At 37.1% G+C, this 14,307-nt stretch overlaps 1 protein-coding gene and 1 pseudogene across 2 annotated transcripts in view; one reads left to right on the top strand and one right to left on the bottom strand.

The window, feature by feature from the left end:
- ABCB7 (ATP binding cassette subfamily B member 7) overlaps nucleotides 1-4,130 on the top strand; it is a 160,191-nt gene extending 156,061 nt beyond the window's left edge. The window contains exon 16 of one of the 2 annotated variants that reach the window (XM_025884392.2): nucleotides 1,869-4,130. In XM_025884392.2, the coding sequence (XP_025740177.1) occupies nucleotides 1,869-2,084 (216 nt within the window). In that variant the 3' untranslated portion in view covers nucleotides 2,085-4,130. The remainder of the gene's footprint in view (nucleotides 1-1,868) is intronic. The other variant, XM_073880888.1, reaches the window with a different exon arrangement.
- A 3,491-nt stretch (nucleotides 4,131-7,621) lies between these two features.
- Nucleotides 7,622-12,590, bottom strand: LOC112823861 (large ribosomal subunit protein uL3-like; annotated as a pseudogene).
- Nucleotides 12,591-14,307: the final 1,717 nt, after the last annotated feature.

The raw sequence follows: 14,307 nt of genomic DNA, 5'->3' as shown, positions 1-14,307 counted from the left end.
TTGGGACAGTAGGTGAAATCTGACTATGGATTATATGTTAGATAAATTTCTTGGGTGTGATAATATTTGTATTCTAGTCAGTATGAAAATATTCTTGTTTTTAGGAGATACATGCTAATGAATAATGTAGAAGTGAAATGTAACGATGTCTATAACTCATTCTCAAATGAATTAGCAAAAAAATAGTATAAATTTAGAGAGAGGATGAAGTGAGAAAAGCAAATGTGGTAGTTGCCAAACTGGGAAAAACAGTTTCCAGATTGAAAGGGCCCACCAAGTACCCAGCACAGTGAATGGAAAGAAAAACACACACCAGAACACATTATCATAAAATTTCAGAGTTGAGGATAAATAAAACAACCTTAAAAGTTGTGAGAGGAATGTCTCAAAGGGGAGGTAGTCATGGGGGATTGAACTAATAGATTACCTAATATAATTGATTATGAGAAAAATAGTATTCAGATGGGCTTTATAATTCTGGAAGAAAGTTTAGAGAGAATTACCAATAGTGACATAGAAAACTTAGAAAATGAAAAAACAAGGCAATTACTAAGAAAGAAAAATTTTATGAGAAAAAATATATAAAATTCTAGTATCTACTTGACTCAACCAGTAAACACTGAATATTAAAGAACACTTGTGCTATAACCAATGTTACTAGAAGAGTGTAAAAATGAAACAATGGTAATGTGGGATAGTATAAGAGTGCTGAATTTCATAATACATGTATATATGCATATATGTATGTGTAAATACCAAAGAAATAGCTATGAATTTGGGGATAGGAAGGTGATAGGCATGAAGGAGGAGACAAAAGACCTTTTTGTTATAAGCTTTTTAATCTTACTTAACTTTTTAGGATATATACATTTGTACTTTAATACAAATAAAAATAATTTAAAATATATTTTATACATTTTTACTACAGGGTAATTATTTGATTTATTTCATTGGTATTTCCACAAAAATAATTCCATTTTTTCTAGTAGCTTTTGATGAAGGTTTCACTGAGGATTTTGTTTGTTTTTGACAGTGGTAAATAGAAAAATATAAAACACGTAACCCATGGGGAGTTTCGTGCCAATGAAGTGGTCTACACATACCAAGGTTGAGAACTATGTTCTTCACAATCTGGAGGAACTTAAATAGCTGAGCAAAATAGTTCTTTTTTAAACTGCCTAGCTAGCAATGAAAGAGGAGTCTTAAATTAACCACTCAGATGTGGGAACAAATTTTAGTTGTTTTGCTTACGGGTATATTTGTAAAGTTCCTATAACTGGGAGTACAAGTAAAAGTGACAAAACTCCTTTTGTCTCCCACCATGTTTAACAGTAGCTGTCAAGAGACAAATTAATTGTAGATAAGAGTTTGGAATCTATACCAAATCTGCAATGTTAAGTTTAATATCCATTGTTAACAAAAATAGCTATTGGAAGAAGTAAGCTTTTCATGGAGAAATCTTTTATTTTAGTATACATAACAAATTCAGGGTATTATTTTTATGTCCCTGTAATAAATAACAGTGCTTTTGATTAAGTATTTACCAATTACAGTTACCTTTAAAAAATTTTCACCTTTTCTGCCGTTCAGAATTAAAAATTAAACATTAAAATTTTATTTCTTTTAAGTGAAATGGCTTACAGTATATGGAATTTCATAGCTTTTTGTTTGTTCACTGGACTAATAGCTTAACAGTGAAGAAAGCATTTCTACCTCAATTTTTCCTACTTATACTATGGATGAGGAATTGGGAGAGGTATTTCAATGAATGCAAATCCTTCAAAATCCTTAGTTAGAAATTATTATGTATTTTCAGTTATTCTAGTATTATGACCTTTTTCTATGTTTCTCTTGCTTTTGCTTTTTAGGGTAAGATAGCTGAACGTGGTACCCACCATGGTTTGCTCGCAAACCCTGGCAGTATCTATTCAGAAATGTGGCATACACAGAGTAGCCGTGTGGAGAACCATAATAACCCCACATGGGATGCAAAGAAAGAAAATGTGTCCAAAGAGGAGGAAAGGAAGAAACTACAAGAAGAAATTGTCAACAGCGTGAAAGGCTGTGGAAACTGTTCCTGCTAAGTTGCACGAGACATTTTTTTTGACACATTTGCACTGAAGCAGAATTGTTTTATTAAAAAAGAAATCATACATTCCCATTTTCTATAATCCTTTTTTTAGGTAAGATTTATTTGAAAAGGAATTTGAGTTTTACATCTTTCACAATATTTAATGTGATGTCTATATTTAGCCACAAATTATTTTCTTGTTACTGCCTTATTTGTGCCCAAAGCATCGTTTTTGTTACTATTTCACTTTGCCCCATTTCCATTTTGGGGGCCTGATAGCCATTTGATATCTATAACCAGCTGAATTACGTTGGATTCCAAATTTTAATAGTTTTTTAAATCTCCTTTATGCTGACAGTTTAGATGGAAAGTATCCATTTCTTTTTTTTTTTTTTAAAGAGGACAGTGTAGGTTCATTGTTTCTCCTCCCTCCCCACTGACATACTTCAATGATAGATACCTATACTTTCATTTTTTAAAGTCTTTGCCACTGTATATCTTTTGGAGGAAAAACCTTAATTCTCATGTATGTATGTAGAATGTTCTTCATCATTAACCAGCACCTCTAGTGATGGGAATTTTATTTTTTCATCAAAATGAGTTATTGCTCTTGTTTGGGACTGAAATTTATGCCTTTCTCTTTAAACACTTAAAACCCTGATGTAATTTGACAGTTGTCATACTGGGAATGATCTAAAAAGCTTAGGAAGTTAATTGCCCTTCTATTTCCATCTTAACTCTAGTGCTTTTGGTGTCTGAAGTTATATAAAGAAACAACTAAATGGAATGTATGCATGCACATATATGTGTGTGTGCACATGCTCAAACTTGCATATAAAGCAGCAACCACTTAAAAATTATTAATGACCTTGAGGTAAATAGGAGAAGATTATGTATATGTACTCTAGATGATTGGGACTTTAATCAGTGACACATCAGAATTTATTACAAGGTCGTCCCTTTTTCAGTAATTTAATGAGTTCCTTTAAATGTGTCATAACAAGGAAGAGCCCAAACAAAATGATCAAGTTTTACCTGTTAATAAAATGTTGGTATATGTTCACTTAGAAGCTCCTCTCTTTTCCAATTTGGACAGCTGCTTTTCTTTTTGAAGAAGCTGTTTTCTTTTCATACGATTAGAGGTGGTCTCTAGGCCACTGGATCATGTGGTCATTAACCAGTATTTTCAGCTAATAAAAACTTGAATAACCTAAAAAACACAGTTATTGTAAGGGCCATTAAGTAAGTCTTAAATATTTTCATCATATTAAGATGGTCCTATACAGTGAAATAATAGACAAAAGATTAACTGAGAAGAAAATGTCAAAAAGCGTTTATTATAACAATAATTTTACATTACAGTATTACATATTCACATAAAAAAGTATAAAGTATAAATTTTTAAATAAATGTTGAAACTTTTTTAATGGATTGGGATGAATAAGCTACAGTTTTAGAATATGGGCTCTGAAAATGGAGCAAGATGATAGGGTTTTATTTCTTATATCCCTGTATTTTAAAAATTGCATATTTCCTTCCTAAGCAAATCCCAGTTTACAATAATTAAATTGAAACAAGAGTAATTTGAGATCAGAAAAACTGATGCCTTCCTGAAGGTTTTTAACATAGAAATATCTTGGTGGACAGATAGGTTCATTTGGAAATTTTTTCGACAGTTCAAGTCTGAGGGTCAGCTGTGAGAATCAGAGACCTACGCATTTGGACAAATTCAAAGTATGCATTTATTTTTCCTTTACAGGGATGTGCACCTTTTACATACCTTTAAGATAAATATTTTGCCTTTTCCCTTAGATGTTGACAAAGATCAGTTTGTACAAATGGCTAGTTTAAAAAGTTTTAAAGGGCACCTCCGTGGCTCAGTCTGTTAAGCATTCAACTCTTGATTTCAGGTCTTGATCTCAGGGTCGTGAAATCAAGCCCTGCATTGGGCTCTGAGCTGGGCATGAAACCTGCTTAAGATACTCTCTCTCCCTCTGCCCCCCCCAAAATAAATAAATAATAAATTAATTTTGCTTAAGGGTAAGATATTTAAAGATTATATGAATTCTTGTTTCCGGATCACTTTGCCTGTGTTGTCGTCTTGCTGTCATCCTTCCTAACTACTGGGTGTGTCGGTGAGTAGCATCTTTTGCCAGCGTATATTCATAATTCATATATACCTTCTACCTTTATCATAGGATATTCTGTTGTAGATTAGTAGTTGAAAGCTTTTAAATATATTTGCATTGGCAGCTTTCTTAAATTATAGGAAGTCCCTTTCCCCCCTGCTTTGAGTATATAGATTTTGAATGTAAACTATAGTAAATGACAATATTAAGTCAAATAAGCTGGTTAAAACTGATTGGTTTTAACCAAATGTCATTTTAACCAAAATGACTTGAAAGGGAGGCTCTTTACCAGTTTTATTGTTACAGCAATTTGTGCAGATAATCATTACTAAATAAACAATATGTCTTCGTGACTAGAAATGGGTGGCCCATTGAAGCAACTCTTTTCTGTAATGCATAGGGAGAACTGATATTTTGTCATTCACACATTCAGAGTAAGTATGGTTAATTAATAGACACTCTGGGGGTATGGCCTTAGAGCCTTATGCAGAAGGTGAAAACTTGGAATTCTCTCAGAAAGAAAGTAATTGTTTGCAGAATTCATAATGTGGGTAAAATGGTAGTAAATTATAGTGCTTTCACTTAGCATTAAGCTGTCATATTCTTGATGACCAACCAGTGAAAGGCAACTTTCCGTTGCCCCAAGTTTTTCAGTTCTAATGGTTAGGAAGGAAACCTTTGGGGTGGAGAAATTTCTTGACTACACAGCTACAGAACAATGTTTTTCACTGATTACTTTCTATTCCATTTCTACTTCATAAAATTGTAGGATTTTTAGAGTTGGAAGGAATATAGAGGCCTTTAATTTCCTCATTCGGAAACTGAATTTCAGGAGGAATCACTGGTCTTGCTAGAGACCAAGTTGGAATGAAAACCCTGGTTCTTGACACCTACTCCATTTCTCTTTTGGCTGGACATTTCTACTCAGAAGCTAAGTTTAAAAATATATTGAAGGCTGAGACTTCCAGAATGTTGAATTGAAGAGCTCAGTAGACCTTCTCTCCAGTAAAACAACTTAACTGTTTGAAATTATTTTTTTAACAATAATTTAAAATCTCTAGAAATTGTCCAAAGAGCATATATCAATTGGAAAAACATTGATTCAAGAAAACCTATTACTTATCAGTAAGAATAGGAAGATTCTGGCATTTGAATTACCTGCATATCCTCTACCATACCAGGTCTGTGTTACAGAAGCTCAACCTTAGGTACTGTATTTAGGCAGGTTTGGTGAAGATGTTGGGAGAAGGTAGGGCTCCTCCCCCAGCTCCCACTCCAGAGTTGTGGTTTCACCCTGGCAGGGGTAGCTGCCTGCATTTCTTACCCCCATCTCTGTGTTGCAGAAGTTTATTCCACACAGGCACAGCCAAGAGGACTGGTGATACCTTCCACCACCCAGCCTCCATTCTTTGAGTGAGGCACTATTATGTGTGCAGTCTGAGAATAGTGAGGCCCTGATTTTTTCCACCCCAGCTTACTCAAAGTTTGGATGTTTCACTCAAGGAGAGGAAAACTGAGAATACCAAGGACTGACACCATGCCCCAGTGCCCACTCATAGAGTGGTGTTTTCACTCTGGGCCCTTTTAGCCCCCAGCTTCGGTTCAGTGGTGCACAGGTTCTTTCTAAGTGGGAAGGTATGCAGTGAGGACAAAGAATTCCACCACTCTGCCTGGGGGACTGACTTCATTTGAAAGAGCATGGAGAACTCTGTCCCTAAGGACATTGTCAAAAACAATGGAGATCTTGGTGGAGAGCAATTAGGAGGAGCTGGTGCAAGCAAAGCAGCAGAGCAGCCAGAATTTTAATAAAGAGAAACCAAGAGGGAACCAAAAAGAGCCCTCCTGGGAGCACAGTCAACTCAGGATTGAAAAGACTGTGTGCATGTGCTAGGCTGCACCTACTCAGGACAATTAGAGCAGAACATGGGGCAGACTTAAAAGCATTTCCCAGTACATGCAGACCCATCAACACAGAGCAAAAGCTTTGCTGGCTCAAGGAACTTGACCAAACACTGAACAATAAATTGTTCTGATCTAGAGGTGACTGTTAGGAACACAGGCTTAAAAATAAAATCACACTCCTCCTTGGCAATCTGGCAGACTATGTATATGTCTAAAACTGCCCTCCCAGAAAAGAGAAGGAAACTCCCAGTTACTAGTCCTGGCTGAACATGGGTCAAAAGAAAACTCCCTGACATAGCAGCCTCCAAGCACATACACATCCAATGGTAAAGGGTAAAAATCTTGCCAATAAGTGCATTATGCCCACCCAGAGATAACCCTTAGGTGGCTAGACTAAAAGAGATAACATCAGGCTGCACACTGCAGGGGAAATAACCAAGCAAATACTAATCCCTTATAGGAGGATCATTATCCAGAGTTGCTATAAGATACTATAATAAAATGTCCACTTTATAACAAAAGATTATAAGAAATGCAATGAAACAGGAAAGTGTCATGTATACACAGGAAAAACAGGCAGTAAATACTTCTTTAAGGGGCCCAGATGGTAGCTATAGCATATAAAGATTTATAAATAAAGAAATAGAAATTAAAGAACCAAATGGAAATTCTGGAGTTGAGAAGTATTTACTAGAGGAACTCAATAGTATATTTGAGCTGGCCAAAGAAAGAATCCACAAACTTGAAGATAGATCAATAGAGATTATGCAATCCGAAGAACAGAGATAAAAATGAAAAATTCTTGAAGAGAAATGTGGGACATCATTAAAAATGCCAACATACCTCAAAATGTAAGTAGCAGAGGAGAGGAAAGGAGCAGAAAAAAAATATTCAAAGAGATGAATGGAAACATCTAAATTATCAAAAAATACTAAACATCAAAACTCAACAAACACCAATTAGGAAAAACACAGATGTTCAAAGCTAAAGATAAGGCAAAAATTGTAAAAGCAGTAAGAGATAAATGACATAAGGGAAAACACAGGGAAACCCCAATATGATTAACAGGTGAGGTTTCTCATAAACAGTGAAAGCCAGAAGACAGAGGGATTGCATATTCAAATTGCTGAAATTAAAAATCAAGGGATGCCTGGGTGGCTCAGTTGGTTAGGTGACTGCCTTTGGCTCAGGTCATGATCCCAGGGTGTTGGGATTGGGTTCCATATGGGGTTCCCTGCTCCCCCTGCTTGTGCTCTCTCTCTCTCTCTGACAAATAAATAACCATTAAAAATTTTTTTGAAAAATGAAGGTGAAATAAAGATGTTACCATATAAGTAAAAAGAAAAAGCATTGCTAGTAAATCTGTATTACAAGAAATACAAAGGAAATTATTCAGGCAAAAAGCAGGTGACACCAGACAGTAATTCACACACACAGCACCAATAAAGGCACTCATGTAGATACTTAGTAAAAGTATAATTGCATGTTTCTTCTTCCTTTTAGGAAAATTTTTTTCCACTGGAAAATAATGTTTATTGAGATCCCACCAGTTGCACAATCTGCTTCTGACATTAAGCAGCTTCTTCTTGCAGTTCACTTTTCATAAGTGGTCCCATGAATGCTTTCTTATCCTCCACAGTCTGGAATCAACCATGGCCAAACTTGGAGGTGGTGTCAATGAACTTAAGGTCAATCTTCAGGGCCTGCTATTTGATCTGCACCAGCAACAACTTATGGAGAGTAAGCACTTGCTTCTTGGTTCTCATCACACAGCCTTCCTGCATGACAAAGTCATTGGTCACTTCATCATAGTGGACAAAGCCAACTCAGAGGGTTGATGCTCTTGTCAGATCATAATCAGAAGAAGCATTGTTCGTGATCAGTTTGCCATGCTTGATGAGATAGTCATGGCCAATCTTGTAGATCTTGTTGATCTCAATGCAGTGATGGTAGCCTTTCTGCCCAGCCCATGCCATGAAGGCCACTTGGGCAGGATGCCATGCCCCAATACAGCCCACCTTGCACAGTCCCTGGTGGGTCTTGCAGGGTAGATTCTTGGTGTGCCAGTGGCTGGTGACCTCTTGTTACCTTTGCCCTTGGTGACACTAATGACATCTATCATCTCATCCTACCCAAACACTTGGTTCACAAGCACCTGCTGTTCCAGGCTCTCACAGGCCTAGTTCAGCTTCTCAGCCACTGTGCCTCTATTCACCTGGATCTCCATGAGGTGGGTTTTCTTCTTGCATAGAGGAAGCAGGAGCATCTGGGTGTGGGTGATGACACGGATGATTTGGCAGTACTTCTTCATGCTGTTGAACTCCTCTAGCTGCTGCTTGCCATCATCATCCTGCCACTTGCAGTATTTGGTTGAAGGCTTTCTTAGACTTATGCCAGTTCTTATAGAAGTGTCTTTTGCACTCATCATGGATGTGCTCAGCAGAGATGGTCTTAAATGTACAGAGACCTTGAGCGGTTTCTTCATAGCCCATGATGCCCACAACCACCATGAATGGTGCCTCCACAATGGTCACATCCTCCACAATTTCCTTCTTTTTCACCTTGGGTCCAGTCTGTTGACCTCTCACACAATGTGAGTCATGCCAGCCTTGTAGTCGAGGAAAGTTGTGAGGTGGATAGGCTTGGAAGAGTCATCCTTGGGGAAGCTCTTCACCTTACATGGTGCCAGCCACTGTGTTTCTGGGGCAAGAAGCCCAGGGACCCATGCCTGGGAACAGAGAATTTCCTATGAGACGTTCTGTCACCGAATGCTGCCAGTAGAGCAAGAAAATTTTTAAAACTTCACTTAAGTTGACTTAGAAAACAACCACATGGAGCAATGTGTATTCTTTTGTTGGGAGTAGAAACAAAGCTGTCTTGGAGTAATGAAAGTAACTCTTGGAAATGAAACCAGATGATATCCAGAATCCACAAGAACAAATGAAGAGAGCCAGAAATGGTAAATGGTATATACAACGATTAATATAACAAACTCTATGAATATACACCTCCCTTCTCTTACATGTTTTGAAAGAGATAAGATCATACAAACTAATAGTTTTAATTATGTATTATTGAGTTTGAGATACACACACATATATAAATGTAACATATATAAATGTAATAGATATAACAATAGTACAAAAAGGTGTTATGGAAAGGGGCTATATAGGAGTAAAGGTTATATACTTCATTGGAACACATTTCAGTGGAAATACGAAGTAAATTCTGAGAAGATAGGATGTATATTGTAAGCCCTCAAAGAACCACTAAGAAAGAACTGTAAGAAATATACTTAAAATATTAAAGGGATCAAAATGTTACACTGGAACATATCCACTTAATACAAGAAGAAGGCAATAAAGTAGGAATAGAAAAAAAAGGCATATAGAAAAAAAAGTGGAAGATGTAACAATATTAAATATGAATTAAGTCAAAAGACAGAGATTGTCAGATTGAATTAAAAAAATCAAGATCCCCCAACTTGATCCAACAGGTATCCTGTCTATAGAAGCACTTCATATTCGAAGATACAAATAGGTTGAAAATAAAGGATGGGAAGGGTGCCTGGGTGGCTCAGTAGGTTAGCGTCTAACTCTTGGTTTTGGCTCAGGCCATGATCTCATGGGTTGTGAGATTGAGCCCCATATCGGGCTCCATGTTCAGTGAGGAGTCTGCTTGAATATTCTCTCCCTCTGCCCCTCCCCCCACTCTCTTTCTCAAATAAATAAATCTTATTTAAAGGATGGGATATATATATCCCATCCTTTATATATATATCCCACTGCAAAAATGAACCGTAAAAGAGTTGAAGTGCCTATACTAACATCAGACAAAATAAACTTTAAAACAAATGCTACTAGAGATAAAAATGGATATTTCATAATGATTAGAAATTCTATCAGGAAGATATGACAATTTTAAACATATGCACCTAAGAACCTATCCAAATACATGAAACAAAACTGACAGAATTGAAGGGAGAAATAGACAATTCAACAATAATAGTGGAAAATTTCAAAGCCTCTTTCAATAATGGCTAGAACAACTAGGCAGAAGATGAAGGAACTAAAGACTTAAACAGAATACACATTCTGCCCAAGAGCACATAGAACATTTCTTCAGGATAGATCAAATGCTAGGCCAACAAACAAGTGTCAATAAATTTTAAAAGATTGAAATCATACAAAACATGTTCTATGGCCACAATAAAAATATTAGAAATAAGTAATAGAGGAGGAAAACATGGGGACCTCAGAAGGAAATTAACTCACATTAAATATGGGTCAAAGAAGAAATCACAAGGGGAAACTAGAAAATATTTGGAGGTGAATGAAATGGAAAAGTAGAAATGTATGGGATGCAGCTAAAACTGTCATTCAAGGGAATTTTATAGCTGTAAATGCCTGTATTTCAAGAGAAGGAATATCTCAAATCAGTAACCTAAACTGCCTTAGGAAACTAGAAAAAGAAGAGCAAACTGAACCAAAAGCTAGCAGAAAGAAAATTTAGAGCATAAGTCGGTGAAATAGAGAATACAAAATCAGTAGAAAAAATTAACAAAGCCTCAAGTTTGTTCTTTGGAAAGATTAACAAAATTAAATTTTTAAAACTAAACCGACCAGTAACAAAATAGTGAACACTCAAATTATTAAAAAAAAAAATGATATCACTGCCAATTTTACAGGCAAAAAATGTAAAAGACTATTAACAGGGAGGGGAGAAAAGATGGTGGCAGAATAGGGGACCTCATTTCAATTGGTCCCTTGAATTTAGCTACATAACTGTCAAATCATTCTGAACACCCATCAATTCAACCTGAGATGTAACAAAAGAATATCTGGAACTCCACAAGTAGAAAGCGACCACTTTTTGCAAGGTAGGACATGAGGAGAAATGGTTCTGAGGGGATATATCAGAAGATAAATGGTGGGGGGAGGAGCAAGTGCACCATGATAGGGTGACTGCTCTCCATGCCAGGACCCTACAAAGTGCAGAAGTGCAGGACCATCCTTCTTCCCCCCGGGAGTATAAGTGTGGGTACACACCACAGGAGTCTGCAGAGTTTGGTACACACAAAAGTGAAGACCGTTTATCCCTGAGGGTTTACTGAAGAGAGGGGACTGCAATCTTCCCACTTTGGGCCTAGAGATGGGGCATGGCCATTTTTATTTTGATTCTCTAAAGAGGCGCAGAAAGCCTTCGGGGAACAGAAGCCACACAGAGCAACTAAAAACAGCTTACACTGAGCCCAGCCCCCTGGCAAGGGGCGGTGCAACTCTGCCCAGGCAAAGACACCTGAGAATCAGTGCAGCAGGCCCCTCCCCCAGAAGACCAACTAGAAAAACACATGAACAACAAGTTTACGGACCACACAGGACTGTAAAACTCCAGCGCTAGGGAAAAATAGTATATAGAATTCGAGGGTTTTTTTTTTTTTTTCTCATGATTCCTTTATCCTTCAGTTTAAATTTTTCCATTTCTTTTTTTCTTTTTTCCCTTTTCAACTACGTTCTTATTTTATCAACTCTTTGTTTTTAAGTCTTTTTTTAACTTTCATTTCTTACATTTACATTTTATAGATATATTCTTCACTTTTGGCTTCCTTTCACTGTACTCAATTTTCTTTTTGTATATATATGTATATGTATACATATGCATATATATACTAAAACATATATATATATGTTTTGCTTTCTTTACAATTTTGGGATTTAGTGTCTTCTAACACACAGACCAAAATACATTTTTTTTTTACAGTAACATACCTTGGAGGCATTTTGTATATTTGAAATTTAATTTGCATTTTTAGACAATGGAGTAACTCTTTTGCAGGCTGCACTAAAACAAACACACCATTGAAGAAAACAGACTATGAATGTCAGCATTCATTTGATGTTTCTGGGCCTGGGCTCTTTCTTTAACTTAGGTTCTGAGCATCCACAATCTCTTCTGTTTGCCCATCTGCTTCTACCTCTATTTTGTTCTGAATCTCTTTTGCATCTTCACTAAGGCAAGTTCTTATGCTCTTCTAAGACCCTCTGGACTGCGGTGGGAACACCAGCAGTACTAACATTAGTGGCAGCAGCAGGAACAATGGCTGGTGTGGGAGGAGGAGCTGGAGGAGTTGGAGGAGATGGAGAAAAGGAAGGAACTGTGGAAGGGGTAATGGGAGCTGGGACACACTCCACTTTCATTTCTTCTGGGGCATTTTCCAGAATCTCCAATTCAAGAGTCAATGGCAACACCTCCTGTTTTACTATTTCCACAATGCTCTCTGTGGCTGGTATTGTTTCACTAACTCCATTCATTTCATTAATTAGATTAGTACTAGAAATCAGTGGACTATCAGGTGCTACACAACAAGATTTCTTGCATATATCATCATCAATTACATTTGTTGGTGATGGATCTGATGTCTGCGCAAGATACAGGGCTGGGTACAGGAATTGTGTCTTCTTTTGAGGAAGAGAGTTCACACCTGTCATCTACAGCAGTGGCGAATATTGGCTGGCTACTAAGCAGCAGAAGTGGGGGAAGCAATTGTATTTCGAGCAAGTGGAGAAACTGGTAGGTGATGGAGGCAGAGGAAGCTCTGGCATGGATTCTACTGCAGTCGTCTGTTTTGTCCACCCTGTGAGATTATATTCTCTCCCCCCCACCTTTTTTTCCCTTTTCCTTTTTCTTTTCTGGTTTCTGACCTCTTCAGATTTGTCTGGTGGATATTTCATTTAGGCCGTGGTGGATATTTTTGATAGTGCTCACTTGTTCATCCATTCTTATCTGGGCAAAATGACTAGAAGGAGGAATTCACAACAAAAGAAAGAACCAAAGGTAATACTCCACCACAGATCTAATCAATATGAATATAAGTAAAATGTCAGAACTGGAATTCAAGTTAACAATTATCAAGTTACTAGCTGGGCTTGAAAGAAGCATAAAAAACACTAGAGAATCTCAGTTTAGAAATGAGATCTAATTAGGCCAAAATTAAAAATGCACTAACTGAAATGCAGTCTAAATTGGATGCTCTAACAGCTAGGGTAAATGAGACAGATGAGTCAGTGACATAGGAGACAAGTTGAAGGAAAGTAAGGAAGCTGAAGAAAGGGAGAAAAATAACTAGTGGACCATGAGGGGAGGCTTCAAGAAATCAGTGATGCCATAAAACTAAACAATATCAGAATTGTTGGGATGCCCAAAGGAGAAGAAAGAGACAGAGGGCCAGAAGGCATATTTAAGCAAACCATAGCTGAGAACTTCCATAATCTGGGGAAGGAAACAGGCGTTCATGTCCAAGAGACAGAGCGGACCCCTCCCAAAATCAATAAAAAATAGATCAACACTCAAACATATAATAGTGAAACTTGCAAATTTCAGAGATAAAGAGAAAATCCTGAAAGCAGCTAGTGACAAGAGGTTCCTAACCTACAGGAATAGGAACATCAGCCTGGCATCACACCTATCCACAGAAACCTGGCAGGCCAGAAAAGGCTGGCATGATATACTCAGGGTACTAAATGAGAAAAACATGCAGCCAAGAATACTTTATCCAGCAAAGCTGTCATTCAGAATGGAAGGAGAGATAAAGAGCTTCCAGGACAGACAGAAATGAAAGAATATGTGAACACCAAGACAGCCCTGCAAGAAATATTAAAGGGGATCCTGTAAATGAAGAGAGAGACCAAGAGTAACATAAACCAGAAAGAAACAGAGACAATCTACAGGAACAAGGACTTTACAGGTAATACAATGGCACTAAATTCATATCTTTTGTTACTCTGAATATAAATGGGCTACATGCACAAATAAAAAGACACAGAGTATCAGATTGGATAAAAAACAAGACCCATCCACATGCTGTCTACAAGAGACTCATTTTAGACCTAAAGACACCTCCAGACTGAAGTGAGGGGGTGGGGAACCATTTATCGTGCTATTGTACTTCAAAAGAAAGCTGGGGTAGCAATCCTCATATCAGACAAATTAGATTTTAATTCAAAGACTGTAGTAAGAGATGAAGAGGGACACTATACCATACTTAAAGTGCCTACTCAACAAGCAGATCTAACGATTATAAATATTTATGCTCCTAATTTGGGAGCAGCCAATTATATCAACCAATTAATAACCACATTAAAGAAACACATTGATAATAATACAGTAACAGTAAGGGACTTCAACACCCCACATAGAGCAATGGAC

This window comes from Callorhinus ursinus, unplaced genomic scaffold, assembly GCF_003265705.2.
Source record: "Callorhinus ursinus isolate GAN/ISIS: 27379988/994484 unplaced genomic scaffold, GSC_fseal_2.0 scaffold40, whole genome shotgun sequence".
Taxonomy (NCBI): domain Eukaryota; kingdom Metazoa; phylum Chordata; class Mammalia; order Carnivora; family Otariidae; genus Callorhinus; species Callorhinus ursinus.
The sequence above is the reverse complement of the archived record's forward strand: the minus strand, read 5'-3'. Positions and strand labels throughout refer to the sequence as shown.